This window comes from Dipodomys spectabilis, unplaced genomic scaffold (assembly GCF_019054845.1).
Source record: "Dipodomys spectabilis isolate Male_0828 unplaced genomic scaffold, ASM1905484v1 ptg000019l, whole genome shotgun sequence".
NCBI lineage: Eukaryota > Metazoa > Chordata > Mammalia > Rodentia > Heteromyidae > Dipodomys > Dipodomys spectabilis.
Genome location: NW_024870696.1, coordinates 23,863,926 through 23,880,740, shown reverse-complemented (window position 1 = coordinate 23,880,740; position 16,815 = coordinate 23,863,926). Strand labels below are relative to the sequence as shown.

Here is a 16,815-nt window from a genome sequence, read left to right as displayed (position 1 = left end):
AGCAAGCGCTTGCCTTGCATGCATGAGGCCCTGGGTTCGATTCCTCAGTACCACATAAGCAAAAAGAAAAAAGCCAGAAGTAGTGCTGTGGCTCAAGTGGTAGAGCACTAGCCTTGAGCTGAAGAGCTGAGGGACAGAGCCCAGGCCCAGAGTTCAGGCCCCACGACTGGACTCCAAATAAATAAATAAATAAATGAAATGAAATAATTTGTACAGAAATAGTTCACTAAATTGGCCACAATCAAGTAAATGACTACATACAAAAATATGAATAACCTCAAAATCATAATATTAACAGAAGCCAAATAGAGATGAGTGATTCCATGGGATGAAACTTTAAAAAGAAGTAAAATTTGGGGTGGGAACGTAGCTTAGTGGTAGAGTGCTTACCTAGAGTGCATGAAGCCCTGGACTCAATTCCCCAGTACCACAAAAACAAAAAGCTGGAAGTGGTGTGAGATGGCTCAAGTGGTAGGGTTCCAGCCTTGAGTTAAAGCAGCTGTGGGACAGTGCCCAGGCCCTGAGTTCAAGCCCAAGGACTGGCAAAAAAGAAAAAAATAAAAAGAGATAAAACCAAAGAACATTGTTAGGAGTGGTATGTGAGGTCTAGAGGGCTTCGAAGCAGTAGAGCACCTTCTGGGATATAGTACTTGTTTCTTATTTGAGATGTGACCCATTTTGTGAAAGTTTATTTATCTATACACTTCAAATTAATGCCCTTTTCTATAAGTATATCATGCTTCAAAAAAATTGGCTTAAAAAGTATGTAAGCAGGTGACCCCAGCGGTAGTGTATGCCTTATAATCCTAGTAATCAGACTGAAGAAGAAGGATCAGGAGTTTGAGGCCATTTGTGGTACAAAGACCCTCAAAAAATAAAAAGGAAAAAGTAAGGAGTTTAAGCATTTTTCTATATATGAGAAATTCCAATATATTTTTTTCTCTCCAAATGATCCTTATTTGTGTTTTGTTTACATAGTTGGCAAATGATAACACTTTTATTGTTTTTCAGAAATGGAATGTTAAGTGGCTTTTAATATTAGTTACTATGACAGTAACTCAAGTAGAAACATAGATGAAAAATTATTACTAGTAGTAATTGTGACAGTAATATAAATTGGAAATTTTAATACTAAAATTAAATATACTACTCTAGATTGAAGAAGAAGCAAATGGAGACATGTTTGATATAGAAATTGGTGTGTCAGATCCAGAAAAAGTTGGTGAGTTACTATTTATTATATTTTAAATTTTTTACTCGTTTGCTAGAGCTTGTCCTTTTTTTCTGACTAAGCACATAATTACAGTGTTAAAATAACACTTTTTAAACATGCTGTTTTATTTATTTTTATTGTGCTAGGAACTTGGTACATGCTAGGCAAAGCCTTCTACCATGAGTTAAATACCAACCCAAGTATATGATTTTTCTATTGTTGCTTGACTTTTCTTATAGGTGATGGCATGAATGCTTACATGGCATACAGAGTAACAACAAAGGTGAGCCTTTTTTTATTATTATTGTGAAAATACTGTACAGAGGGGTTACAATTACATAGGCAAGATAATGAGTACATTTCTTATCAAGCATTGTAGCCGCCTCCTTTGTTTTCCCTTCCCATCCCACCCTCTCCCGGCTCCTCCCCCATCCTCCCCTCCCCCAAAGGTGAGCCTTTTTGAGAATATAGTCTTTAAGATGGAAGTGAGCCTAAAGGTTACTATCTCATAAAGATTGCCAAGAAGTTCTTACCAAAAGTTGATTTGATAGAGTGTTGTGTGAGAGTGTGTAGGAAGAAAACTAATCTAGACTTGAGTGGTAGGCAAGGCTTCTTAGGGAAGAAGTTCTTTTAAGCCAGACGAAGATGAGAAAGGAATATGTAAAAGCCAGAATTTAAGAAAGCACTGGGCTTTCTAGAATCTCTAAGAAGTGGTTCATGACTGAATTGTTTGGCTGCGATCCTCCATGTGATATAATGAGCAGCCACATTGAGATACTTGATTTAGTCCTAAGCATTAAAGCGAGGGATATAAGAGTTGTGACACTATTAGAATTTTGTTTAGGACAATTTCTGTTCTCACTATGAAAATTGAAAGGTAGAAGAAGTAAAGGGCAAGATTGTACAAGCTAGGATGCCATTACAATTATTAGAGGATTGTGGATTGTAGGCCTTCAAATCTTAAAACAGAATCTACTATAGCAGTCCCTAGTTTGAAAGAAGTAATGCTTATACCAAGGAAATGACTCTGGAAATGAGCAAAACAAATGGCTTCTTGAGGTATGTAGAAAGTAGAATCAAAAGGATTTGACTATAAGAAGTAAGGAAGAGAGGTGTTTAAGTTGCCAACTAGAGAAATTTTGAGTTGGTGGAGTAATTTGTGTAGAGACATGATGAGGTAGAATACAGCCTTACTGTGGTGGGCGGGCTCCATGCAAGCACCAGGGTATATAGTAGTGAACAAGATAAACAAATGCCTTTTGTCTTAGGGAACTCATGCTCAAGTGGAAGAAAATACAATGAGTTTGAGGTGCCAGTGAGATTTAACTAGAGTAGTCCTGGAGTATTTGAAAATACTGTATTGAAATTAGAAGGAGTTTTGGGCCATAAGATAAAAAGATTCAAGAATCATTAGTTGTGGCTCAGGCCTATAATCCTAGCTACCCAGGACGCTGAGATCTTAAGAATTGAAGGTCAAAGCCAGCCCAGCAAGAAAGTTTGTGAGACTCTTTATTTCCATTTAACCACCGAAAAGCTAGAAGTAGAGCTGTGGTTCAAGTGTTAGAGCACTAACTAGTCTTGAGCACAAAAGCTCAGAAACAGAGCCCACACCCTGAGCTCAAGCCCTAGGACTGGCAGCACACACAAACAAACACACATAAACGTAGACATCAGTGTAACTATGGCTGAGTGGATAAATCATTATTGTAGTTTTGGGTGAGGTAGGTCAAGGATAGAATAAAATAATATTTTCTGTCCTCTTAAAGTTCTTTTTTTTTAAAAAAAAGGAAAACCCAATGAATTAGGGATTTTCAAATTTTGAAATCTGTATGCCTATATATATATCCTCTATATTCTTTTGCAAAGAAGAGCATTGTGTGTATGTATGGGTGTGTTGACAGGGAGAGCATTACCTTCTAGATAATTGCTTACTATTGAAAATCTGAATGCTTATTCTTCACTTGTAGACTTCTCTTTCCATGTTCAGTAAGAGTGAATTTTCAGTTAAAAGAAGATTCAGTGACTTTCTTGGTTTGCATAGCAAATTAGCAAGCAAGTATTTGCATGTCGGTTACATTGTGCCACCAGCTCCAGAAAAGAGTATAGTAGGTAAGCATGAGTTAAAAATAATTTTTGTTATTGTTACTAGTTTAATTTTAACTGCAAAGGTTTGTGGATTCCGTAATTCACTTTTTCATAATGCCTAGAGATTGAGAATATAAACATTCTCTGTATGATAGTTATGCATTCAGTTTTGTTTTCTAATACATCAGACTCTGGGTATTGAATGTTGTAAACTGTAATTTTTAGGATCATTAGAACACCGTTTTACTGAATCCTTCCTAGGATAATGTTTGACTTAGCTTTGTGCATATACAAACTATTTCAAGTCCTCTCAATTTATTTCATACCTCAATGTTTCTGCAAATTCTAGGCCAGTCAGGGTTAGATTGTAAGACTTACAAAAACCACAAACAACAGATAAATTCCTACAGTTCTAAATAATAATAAAGGCTTAGTTAAAAAAATGCAATCTGAGGTAGTGGCTTATGCCTCTAATCTTAGCTACTCAGGAAGCTAAGATCTGGGGATCATGGTTTGAAGCCATCCCAAGCAGACGAATTTTTGAGACTCTTACCTCCAATTAACTATCAGAAAGCCAGAAGTAGAGCTATGGCTCAAGTATTGGAGTGCCAAATATGAACAAAAAAGGTAACCAAGGGAGGAAAGCTTGGAGTTCAAGCTTTAGTACTTGGGGAAAAAAAATTACAAAAGAAAAGGACTCTTCTTAATCTAACTGTCAAGACAACTGAAAACACCTGTTGTCTCTTAAAATTCAGTAGTATTTTTCCTAATCTTGTTTCGCTTTTCATTGTGATTATCTTGAAAAATACTTTAAACTTTAAATGCTAAAATGCTGAAAAGCATTTTTATTGGTATCATTTATTTTTTTGAAACCTGGCATATTTAAATTAATTTTTTATATTTCTGGGTTTTTAAATTTATAAATCTAATCAAATGGTGCGTGTGTGCTACGTGCACATGTATGTGTATATGGTGTGCTGGGAGCCCAAACTCAAGGCCTTAAGCATGCTAGGCAAATGTTCTCTTGCTGACCTTATGTTCTTAATTTTATTGAAGACTCTAAAAGAGCTTTTGCTTTTGTGGGCTTTTAAGTTTTCATTCATTTATGAATAAACTTGTATTAAATAAAGTCCTGGTGAAAATAATTTTTGTAAGATAAAACATTTCCTAAGACTGGGTTTTCTGTTTCTGTTATTTTATACATCTCTAATTTCTGGCTTAATAGAAGTTAATTGCAGCAGTCAAGAATTAGAGGAAGAAGGATGTTGGTTTGAGATCACTTAGGCTGTATATTGAGTTTCAGTTCAGCCTAAGCTACAGTGAGATCCTGTCTCAGACAAACAAAATTGGTCTCAATTTGTTGTAACATAGCATATCACATGATTTTTATAAACTCCCAGAGATTAAGAAAAAACATAGTAGCTTAATGTTGTTATGAAAAAGAGATCTTGTAGCTCCCATGAAAGGATACCTAAAAACGCCAGATGCTCTGAATATTCTGAAGCACAGTTTAAGAACTGCTATCCAGGCATTGTAGCGTACCCCTGTTATCGCAGCACTAGGAGCTTGAAGCAGGAAATTAAGTGTAGTCATCAATTTTCTTTCTCAAAATGTTATATTTTGTTAAACTACAAGTAGGTCATCTGTTAATTGTTCTACAACTTTTTGCTTTAGTTATTCTTCAGAGAAGATGTTGCATTTTTGCCAGGACTAGCTTCAGACCTCTGTCCTTCTAACTCCTGAATAACTGAGATCATGACCACCCTGCTGACTTTTTGCATGTATTGGGTTCAAATTCTGATTCTTTTGACCTCTGAATATCTGGGATTACAGACAGGTTACCACCATGCCTGGCCCTACATATTTATTTACTTATTTATTTATTGTGCTGATCCTAGGACTTGAACTCAGGGCCTGGTCAATATCCCTGAGCTTTTTTTCTCAAGACCAGCACTCTAGCACCCTACCATTTGAGCCATAGCTTCCCTTTTAGCTTTTTGGCAACTAAATGGAGATACGAATCTCAGGGACTTCCTGGACAGTCTGGCTTCAAACCAAGATCCTGAGATCTCAGCTTCTTGAGTAGCTAGGTTTTTTGTCACTAGGTGTCAACCCAGCCTTAATCCATGCTTTAAAAATTTGTCAGTCATGGGGCTTGAACTCAAGGTCTGGGTTTTGTCCCTGAGCTTTTGTGCTGAAGGCTATAGCATTCTACCACTTTGAGGTACAGCTCCAGTTGTGGTTTTTGGGTGGTTAATTGAAGATAAGGCTTACAACTTTCCTGCCCAAATTGGCTGTGAATCAGGAGCCTCAGATCTCAGCCTCCTGATTCACTAGGATGACAGCTATGAGCCAACACAGCATCCAGCGATTTTTTTAAAGGCTCTTTTTGAGATATCAGAAACATGTCATTTTCCCTTTCATTTAATGGCTCTTAATATATTCAGAGTTGAGCCTCCTTAGGAGTCTGAGGTAGGAGGATCACTTGAGCCTTGTCATGCAAGGCCAGCCTGATCAACACAAGACGCTAGGTCAAAAACAAAACAAGCCTCATCCACAAAACAAATGAGTAAAACAGAACCTCAGCCGCCCAGCTGTGGTCATCAAAACGTGCTCTTATAGCAGGGAAAGCGTTCAACAGGTTCATCAAGTATATTTTTATCTTTGTTTTGTCATCTTGAAAGTAAAGAACTTTAATTATTGCTTATAAAAAATGAAAATGTGAATTGAGCTTCAGATTGCTTATTCGGAAGTTCTGTTATAAGCATTGGAATGTAAGAACATTGCAGCCAGGGATGAGGCAGGCCGGTGGTGAAACACTAATGCATGAGGCCTGCCTGTGACACTTTCAGGAGGGGAATAGTCCTGAAATGTAAATACATTTCACTTGCCAGAAGTATAAAATATGTAGATAAAGAAACTGATGTGAGCTTTTATATAAATAACAATATGGGTCAAAAACTCCACAAAACTCAAATTCTGCTTTATGTCATACTGTAAGGATTTATTTACAAAGAAGAGGATGAAATGTGACCCCTCAAAATGGTTTGTCCTTTAAGTAACAGTTAAAAACTTAGGAGATTTTTTTTTTTTAACAAGTTCAAGTTTGAAGTATGTATTTTAAACCCTGGAGAAATGATTATAATCATTTAATCATTTTAATCATTATAATCATGAATCTCTTTCAACTTCTTCAAAGGTATGACCAAGGTCAAAGTAGGTAAAGAAGATTCATCATCCACTGAGTTTGTAGAAAAACGGAGAGCAGCCCTTGAAAGGTAATTCTACATTCAATACTTTATTGTGTGTATGCTTTATTTCAGAAATATAAATCTAACTCATTATATAACAACTATGTTTTATTCTTTAATTTTTTCAAAAAATCACTTAAACCACTTGCTTCAAAAACTTAATTTAAAAATGGCTTTTTTCAGCAACACAGTACTGTATTTGAATTGTTTTTTATTAATCCTCATTAATAGTCTTAACAGGGCTGGGAAGTTGGCTCAGTGGTAGAGCGCTTGCCTTGCATGCATGAGGCCCTGGGTTCGATTCCTCAACACCACATAAGCAGGAAAAAAAAAAGCCGGAAGTGGCGCTGTGGCTCAAGTGGTAGAGTGCTAGCCTTGAGCTAAAGAGCTGAGGGACAGTGCCCAGGCCCAGAGTTCAGGCCCCACAACCAGACCAAAAAAAAAAAAAAATAGTCTTAACAAAATAATGTCAAGTTTTGCATTATGCTGTTAGGAGAAAAAAGAATGATTTAATTGAAGATATTATTATATCATAAACATAGTCTTTAAGAGCACTAAGAAGTTATATGTGTAGGAAGAAAACATGAAGGTTGCGATTACAGAAAAGAATTGATAAAAATATTAGAAGTCAGGTGTGGTGGACCATATAGTTTAAAATTTTTGTATTTTGACTAAAAGGTGGAATTATGTCTGAGAATCAGAAATTATCCAGGAAAAGGATTTAAATTGAGTTAAGAAAAGGTTAGCCATTAGAATTGATTATCTTGTGAGAAAAGTTATATACAGAATATTTTTAAGAATAAAGGTATATAATGTTCTCTCTTGATTTTACTTAATTCCTCTTGAAAGTGTAACCATGACCCTTTGAAAAACCTTTCAAGTCTTATTTTTTTCTATGAGTAAATTTGAAATATTTCAGATGGCATGCTTGATAAGGGACTTAATGAAGATTTATTTTACCAAGGACATAAAATTTGAGTCTTTGTTCTCTTTCTAACTTGACTACATTGGATAGTACATGCTATATCTTGGTGGTGTATTAAACATTGAGAGTATTAAGGGAATATTGAAACTTAGTGTTTGTGTAAAGCCAGTTTTCTTTACTGGTAAATGTTACTTGTTAAATGCTGCTTTAGTGAAATTAACAGTTAAAAAAGAGAAGCAGTATATAATATGATAACAAAATTGATTTTCCATTAGGAAAAAAATGACTAAAATACAAGCAGAAAGTTGTAGAACAAAGGAACTGGAATAATTCTTTAGTTTTTATTCCAATCTTTTTTTTTTTCCAATTCCAACTTGGTTCCTGTGCACATTTGTGTTTTAATGTGTACAAGATTTTAAAACTGCATTTTTTAAATTCATTGTTATTTTAGAGGTGATATACAGCGAGGTTACATTTACATACGTCAGGTAATAAGTACATTTCCTTTCGTAATGTCATCTGTTCCCTCGTTCTCTCCCATTCCCTCCCTCCCATCTCCACCCACAAGTCGCACAGTTCACTTTCATCCATGTCCAGTGCGCTCCACTGCTGCACTTTTTTACCCTTTTTCCTCAAATTCTATGTCTCCCCTCACCCTCCCACAGGTGTGCACGTGAATACACCATATATAAGGTAAAGAGTACAGAGTCATCAGAAAAAATAAGAAAAAAAAGTCCTTTGTTTCCCTATCTTTGGAGTTTGTTTCAGTATGCATATTATTTTATATACGTAGGAAGAGAGACTTTGGGTATTGCATGTTTGTGATTCTCTCCTAAGACTATCTCCTTTGGTCTCACTGTACGTGAGTATCTAGAATCCTGTGTAATTTGTAATATCCCAGTGTGTTTTGGATCTAACTTCTACATATCAGGAAGAACACATGTCTGCTGTCTCTGAGCTTGGCTTACCTCAGTTAACATGATTTGTTATAGTTCTATCCATTTCCCTGCAAATGACATTATTCTATTCTGGCTGTAAAATTCCGTTGTATACAGGGACCACATTGTTTGGATCTAGTCATCTTGTGGGGGCATCTGGGCTGTCTCCATACCTTGTCTATTGTGAGCAGTGCAGCAGTGAGCACGGATATGCAAGTGTTGTTCTTGTAGACTGGCTTATGATGCTCAGGACAGGTGCCAAGGAGTGGCGTGATGGGGTCCTAGAGAACATCTGCGTTTAGTTTTAAAGTTGCATTTTTAAAAATCCTTTTACGTCTCTTGTTTTTCTAAGTAGTTTCCACGTTGCGTTTCTTAAGATTTAAACATTAGAATCAAGCATATCTATGGAACACTCAGCCTAGTTAGATCTAGTGATGAGGGAAATACATTTCTTTTTATATTACTTTATAACTTTCATTTATATATTTGTTCAACTTAGGGAACACTAATGACTTTTTAATGGAAGTCTAAACTTCTGGTATTAAAATAATAAGCAAATCTGGTTGCTGGTGGCTCACGCCTGTAATCCTAGCTACTCGGGAGCCTGAGATCTGAGCATCGCAGTTCAAAGCCAGCCCGGGCAGGAAAGTCCATGAGACTCTTATCTCCAATAAACCACTCGAAAACTGGAAGTGGCACTGTGGCTCAAGCGGTAGAGCACTTGCCTTGAGCTGAAGAGCACAGGGACAGCGCCCAGACCCAGAGTTCAAGCCCCACGACCCACAAAAAAAAAATAATAATAATAAAATAAAATAATAAGCAAGAAAATAAAAGATGAAGTATCTCATCTTGGTACACAGTAAAGTAAGCTGGGAGTGCAAAGTCACTCCCATAATCCCAGCACTCAAGACTGAAGCACGAGGATAAGGAATTCTGTGACAGCCTGGGCTACATAGGAAGACTGCTTGCTTCACAGGAGAGAGAGGTATATATAAAGATACAGCTCACTTGGTTTTCTTGAGGATACTTCACACCTCGTAAGATCATAGTGAGTTCATTTCAGCATTAAGGTTAATCACTTCTCAGTTTTTTTATTGAAATTAAATATATGTAAGAATGCACTTCAATAGATACCAACTGAGACATTTAGAGGAGCATGATATTAGTATACAAGATTTAGAATTGCTTTTCAGTTGAAGGCTGCACTACACTGTATTTCTGTGTAACCTCAGGCAAGTTACTTATATGTGTTCTTCCCCATCTCTGAACTATAAGTGAATTATTTAATATTGAGTTCATTTAATGAGCCTAAAAATCCAAGGTATAAGCAGTTAATAAAGATTAATTAATCTACTTTTTTATAGCAAAGAATGTGGAGGTAGTGAACTTTTTAGGATTACCTAATTCATCAGGAAATAACTTCCATTTGCTTTTGATATCTAGAATGCAACCATTTTTCTTTCATCGATCTTTTTTTTTTTTTTTTTTTGTCCAGTCGTGGGGCCTGAACTCTGGGCCTGGGCGCTGTCCCTCAGCTCAGCTCAAGGCTAGCACTCTACCACTTGAGCCACAGCACCACTTCTGGCTTTTTTCTTTTTGCTTATGTGGTGCTGAGGAATCAAACCCAGGGCCTCAGGCATGCAAGGCAAGCGCTCTACCACTGAGCCACCTTCCCAGCCCCTTTCATCGATCTTTTGATGACAGTCCTAATTAAGTACAGCAGTATCCAGATTGGTCTCCCTGTTTCCATCTTTGGTAGTTCTTATTTTTAATATAGCAGCTAGAATAATTGTTTTAATATATAGATTAGGTTGCATTAATGCCTGATTTTACTCATAAAGCCAAAGTACTTACAGTGGCAGAGTGGATCTCCTGTCCACTCAGATCACTCTCTGTGCTCTGAGCCACACTGACCTTTTAGTACCCAGGTATTATTTTTGTACCTTCTACCCAGAATGCTTTCTTCCCTAGGTCTGCATGGCTAACTCCAGTTCCTCTTTGAAGTTTAAATGTTCAGATATCGTCTTCTGGTGAAAGCAATTTGATTTTTGGCATTCTGACCTAGTTATTTGTTTTGTCCATTCAGGGTTGTGTTTTTGTTCTTGCATTTTTGTTTTGAGACAGGGTCTTCTAGTTCTTTTGCCTTTGTCAGAATTACAGGTATATGACACCTGGCCTAATCTATTTAAATTGTCAACAGCCACGTTTTACGTACTTGCTGCTAGGTATCCTATTTTCTATCCTCTTCTGTGTCATGTGTATTATAGTTGCTTATACTTTATTACCTGTCTTCCTGTATCAAACTATAAGCTTCACCAGGAAATTAGTATTAGTGGCTCTTATACACTGTTGTATTATAGAAACTCAGAATTACTGTCTGACGTGATAAGTGTTCAGTAAATATTTGTTGAATGAACAGATAAATACCATTCAAGACCCAGGATCATCTTGCCTTTTTGTTCTCTCATTGTTAGCGTTTGCATTTAAGTTTACTGTGACAGATTTTTTTTCATTATTAGAGAATACTTCATTAATTTCTATAATCAAACCCACATAGATGTGACCTCACCCTATACAGATGGAAAAAAAATTGAAATTGATGTTTGTAAACCAACTTGACTTTTAATTTCTGTGCATTGTGAAGTCGGTGGTCATGGTAAACTAGTCGACTATTTCCAAAGTTGATAGGACAATCTCTAAAAACTAAAATTATGCCTATGTGTGTGTATTCATATTAAAAGACCAGTAAAATAAGATGTTCTGTATCAATAGTCGCACCAGCTATTCCAAGTTCTGCAATCATCTGAACAAAATTAAAGACGTTCAAGATACCCCATTAATAAAAAGAAAAACAAAAACAAAAACCTCAGAAAAAAGCACAATTCTATTATTGTTGTGGTATCTGGAATTATTTTTGTATTAGCTTCTCAGTCATCATCTGGAAAGAAATCATTCTCGAGTAACCTCATTAATAACAGCTCAGTACTACATATAATAAAGTCAGTACAAGATGTTTTACATTCACAGAGATGTGATACATCACTGTCCTACATCTGTAATACTAAAGGAGACAATTAAAATGCATGCCTAGATTAAGACTTGATTCTATTTTTCCAGCAGAGGGCCTAAAGAACGGTATGACACAGCTCTAGAAATGTAAAGAAAGAACTATTTTTAAATTTGTTGGTCTCAGGTATTGTCTATAACCTCTTTATTTTGTATTGTTTTTAGTAGTACAAAGGAACTTGGAAACCCTACAAAATATTGTCAATTTGTTAGTAACCTTTCCTTGAAAAGATCTAAAGAGCAATTACATACTCACTGCCTTTGTTGTGTCTGTCATTTTTATCCATTCCCTGTGCCTACCATTCTGTCCTCTGATGGCTGTATTTCTCATTTTTTTTTTTTCTGTTGGTCATGGGACTTGAACTCAGGGCCTGAAGGCTGTCCCTGAGTTTTTACACTCAAGGCTAGCACTCTACCACTTTGAGTCATAGCACCACTTCTGGTTTTCTGGTGATTATTGGAGATATAAGAGTCTCAGACTTCCCTGCCAGGGATGGCTTTGACTGCAATCCTCAGATCTCAGCCTCTGGGGTAGCTAGGATGACAGACGCCGGGCCTTTTCATATCTTTATTTCCTTTTCTTTTTAGTTAATTCTTCCTTGTAGCCTTTAACAAGAAGGAAAGTTTTGCTTTCTTATTTTCCACAATTGATTTCCTCGTAAAGCAAAGTATGTGACAAAATGAAAAAAGTGGAACAACTGATTTTTGTCAATACAATGTTTATCAAAATTAAACCAAGTTTATTTCTTCTTGGGTCCGGTCGTGGGGCCTGAACTCTGGGCCTGGATGCTGTCCCTCAGCTCTTCAGCTCAAGGCTAGCGCTGTACCATTAGAGCCACAGCGCCACTTCCGGCTTTTTTTTTTTTCTTTTTGCTTATGTGGTGCTGAGGAATGGAACCCAGGGCCTCATGTATGCAAGGCAAGTGCTCTACCACTGAGCCACCTTCCCAGCCCCTAAACCAAGTTTATTTCTTGAAGGATTTTTCAGGCATTAATATAATGCCATTAAATATTATTTTTCAAGAGAAATATGTAAGTTTATTTCAAACTTTCTTGATCATAGAATCAGTCTTTTACCTATTGCTTGAGACCAGAAATCTTCCTATTTTACTTTAGAAAATGGTTTTAGAATATAAGGAGTGTTAGGTTTTTCCATTTGTTTGAAATAATGGAATGTTTCTTAGATTGAGTGCTAGATGCTTTATCATTCTTCCCACTTGCTCATTTTACCAGTGTTTGCTAGCTCTATGTTAACTACTTAAGACACATGTAGTATGAAGTGTAAACAACTAAATAGCTTACCTAATAGTGTTGGGAGACTTTCACAGTTAAGATTATAAGTTAAATTCCAGTGGGAAAATAGTGACATTTCTTATACTTACAAGATTATTCTCACAACATCTGCTTTAGCTCTATAATAAAGGGAGAATTTTTTAACTGCATTATGTAGTATATTGCACATAACTACTGAATGTTCTGTTTTTATTACAGTGGCTTCTAATGTGAACTATTAACTGAAAATGGAGTTTATACTATGGCATATGTCTATTTAAATGTATAAAACAAATTACCTTTTAAACATCATAGTCACTGGGACCATTGTATGGAATTTGATTACTGAAGTTTTCGTGGGTTTTTTTCTCTTGAGATTTTATAAGTTTTAGGAATATTTTATTATCTTACTTAAAAAATAGAAACCAAACACTGTAGCTAACACCTGGGATCCTGGCTACTCAGGTGTCTTAATATCCAAAGTGTGTAGGTTTGAAGTCATCTTGGCAGAACAATACTTGAGATTCTATCTCCAAAAATTACTAGGGGAAAAAAAACACACACACATTAGAGACATGCCTCAAGTAGTAGAGCACCAACCCTGAAAGCAAGCTGAATAAGGACAAAATCCTGAGTTCAAACCCCAATACTAGGGAAAAAAAATTTCTAGTAAAGAAAAAACCTGAACAATTGACTCATCATCGGTAAAAAACCAAAGCTCATTGTGATCATTTAAATCAGACAAGCAGAAACATCGGTGAGTAGTTTCCCTGCTAGGTGATACCTAACAGATGATACATAAAAACATGTATCTTAGGTCTCTACAATTTAAATTTCACCCAAAAATAACATCATTAAACTCAGTCATGTATCATCTCACAACCCTAAAACTTTAGAAAGAAATTTGTTTCTCCCCATTTTTATCCTCTCCCATACCCCTCAGCCATTTCTCATCATATAATTTTTGTATGTGCTGGTGCCGGGACTTGAACTCAGGACCTTTAGCTCGCACTTGCCTTCTTAACTCAAGGCTCATGCTCTCTATTTTATTCACACAGCTCCCCTTCTGGTTATTTACTGGTTAATTGAAGGTGAGAGTCACAGGAACTTCTGTCCGGCTTGGACCCACAGTCCTCATGTCTCAGCCTCCTGAGTAGCTAGGTACAGACGTGATCCACCAGTGCCTGGTCTCTCTTCATGTAATCTTTTAAGAGAAATGGCTTATTTTCAAAAGATGATTATAATTATTAAATTGCTATAAGATTCTAAATTAAGTGAGAGCATATAAATAGGCAGACATTGAACACCTTTTCATGTAATTTTAATTTCTGTTATTTTTACTCTTTTGTTAAACTCAATTTAAAGTACAGTTAATAAAGGAGCAATTTTACTCTTAAATGTAGGTATCTTCAAAGAACAGTAAAACATCCAACTTTACTTCAGGACCCTGACTTAAGACAGTTCTTGGAAAGTTCAGAGGTATTTCTACTTTAAGCATTTTATATAAATTTTATAATTTTAAAATAAATTTATATAACTTGTCTCATTTACATTTGCATTAAAATAGGTAACCAAGAATGAGTTAGTAGATTGATTAAAGCAATGCTTGTGTGAATATGTAATTTTTTTGCTTAGTAGTTTAATTATGTGACTAAATTACTAGCAAAATATCTTCATTGTGACATATTTAGGACAATCAGTCTTTATCTTCAAGATTTAAATGCAGATCTGAGAGACTGCTTTGTTAATAGTATAACTTTGAATGTTTACTTAAGTTGTTTAGGCATTATGTTGAAACTTTAGAAGAAGCTAAAATATGTGTTTTTGTGTCTTTTGAGTTCTTTTTGAAGGCTTCTTCAATATACAAGTAATATGACTTTAAAATGTATACTAGGCTGGGAATGTGGCTTAGTGGTAGAGTGCTTGCCTAGCATGCATGAAGCCCTGGGTTTGATTCCTCAGTGCCACATAAAACAGAAAAAGCTGGAAGTAGCGCTGTGGCTTATGTGGTAGAGCACTAGCCTTGAGCACAGAGAGGCTTTAGGACAATGCCCAGGCCCTGAGTTCAAGCTCCAGAACCAGCAATAAATAAATACTAAATTATAAATATATTAATGTATTTTATAAAATTATAAATTATAGCCAGATTGTTTTTTGTATTTGGGATTTTTGGTACATTTGGGGTTCTTTAAAGGTGTGTATTCGTGTGTGTGTGTGTGTGTGTGTGTGTGTGTGCGCGCGCGTGCGTGCGTGTGGGGGGAGTGTAGGTTCTAGGGTTTGAAGATAGCCCCCTCCCCCTTGTAGCATTTTTGTTTAAGACTGGCACTCTACCATTTGAGCCACAGTTCCTCTTCCAGCTTTTTTCTGGTTAATTGGAGATAATAGTTTCATACCTAAGCTGGCTTTGAATTGTGTTCCTCAAATTCAGCCTCCTGTATTGTTAGAATTACAGCTGTGAGTCACCAATGTCTGGCTTTGGAATTTCTTAAAACAGTTGAATATTGTAATTGTTACTGTTTGAGATTTTCTTTTTTTGTTGGTCATGGGGCCTGAACTGTGAGCCTGGACGCTGTCTCTCAGCTCTTCAGCTCAAGGCTAGCATTCTACCACTGGAGCCACAGCATACTTTGGCTTTTTCTGCTTTTGTGGTGCTGTGGAATCAAACCCAGGGCCTCATGCTTGCAAGGCAAGCACTCTATACCACTGAGCCACCTTCCCAGACCTTAAGATATTTTTTTAATTTAGTTGAGACTCAGAATTTGTAAAAAAAAAACAAAAACAAAAAAAACATATATATATACACACACACACACACACACACATACATACACACACACACACCACACACATACACACACACACACACACACACACACACCAAAATCCTAAATAACTGCTAGCATAGGAGATTTTCTCAAAATGGTCTCTCCTTTGTAATCGGTTTATGTCTGCTAGCAAACAGGTTGCCAGTGTTAGTGTACTTGGCAATTTCTTAATGTGTTTTGACAAACAGTGTTTGTTCTATCTAAATGTAAACGTGCAGAAGGAAAGCAAATGGAAAGTCTATTTTTTAAGTTTTCCTTTGAGAATGTACAAGTAGTATATTTGAGAAATTAGATCTCACTATTGAAATGTATGAGAGTAAAGAAAATACAAACTCTTTTTTCTTTTCTTTTCTGTTCTCTCTTTTTTTTTTTTTTTTTTTTTTCATTTGAGGGAGAGAGGTCTCTTTTGTGCCCAGTTAAACCTCTAGGCTTTTAACCGGTTTGTTTGCCCTTATTTGTCATTCAATTCCAGCTGCCTAGAGCAGTTAATACCCAGGCTCTGAGTGGAGCAGGAATATTGAGGATGGTGAACAAGGCTGCCGACGCTGTCAACAAAATGACAATCAAGATGAATGAATCGGATGCTGTAAGAGCTGATTTTTCGACTTGAATAATGAGATGAATTAATGAGCCCAACAATTGCATTTTAAGGTTGCACAAGTAGAAAATAGGATATTAATTTGTTTATTGAATGTAGGTCTCGGCCACATCAGTTGGCCACCATGGTTATACACGGTTAATTTGTTGCTTTAAAACAAAGAATGTGGCTTGCTATTGGTAACCTGATTTACAGTGGTTTGTTCTTCCTAAATTAGCTCCATTTTTCATTTTTTTCTTAGTGGTTTGAAGAAAAGCAGCAGCAGTTTGAGAATCTTGACCAGCAACTTCGTAAACTTCATGTTAGTGTTGAAGCCTTGGTCTGTCATAGAAAAGGTTTGTCTTACTTTTGTGTTTAGCACCATAAAGCTAATTAAAATTCTTTATTTAAATCTTTACCCTGAAGTTATTGTAAGAGATATAAATTTGAATTTTGGATTGAGATTGTTACTCTTTTATTTCTTTGTTTAATGTATTTATAATTTAATGAATGAAGATACCTTCTTAGGTATATACAATGACTTGAGATTCAAAAATTGATAATTGATCGTTTGTGTTTGCTTTGTACTTTGTTTCTGGGAAACCTATTAAAAGTATTTTACTAATTTTCAGACCACATTGTTTTTTGTGTGGCTAGTTAGGT

General features: G+C 36.0%; 1 protein-coding gene across 1 annotated transcript in view; it reads left to right on the top strand.

Moving 5' to 3' along the window:
* The window catches only part of Snx2 (sorting nexin 2), a 41,949-nt gene that overhangs the window by 13,655 nt on the left and 11,479 nt on the right, over positions 1-16,815 (top strand). The window contains exons 4-10 of the mRNA XM_042674312.1: positions 1,156-1,222; positions 1,453-1,496; positions 3,181-3,322; positions 6,498-6,576; positions 14,154-14,229; positions 16,048-16,161; positions 16,415-16,508. Coding sequence (XP_042530246.1) covers positions 1,156-1,222; positions 1,453-1,496; positions 3,181-3,322; positions 6,498-6,576; positions 14,154-14,229; positions 16,048-16,161; positions 16,415-16,508 — 616 coding nt within the window. The remainder of the gene's footprint in view (positions 1-1,155; positions 1,223-1,452; positions 1,497-3,180; positions 3,323-6,497; positions 6,577-14,153; positions 14,230-16,047; positions 16,162-16,414; positions 16,509-16,815) is intronic.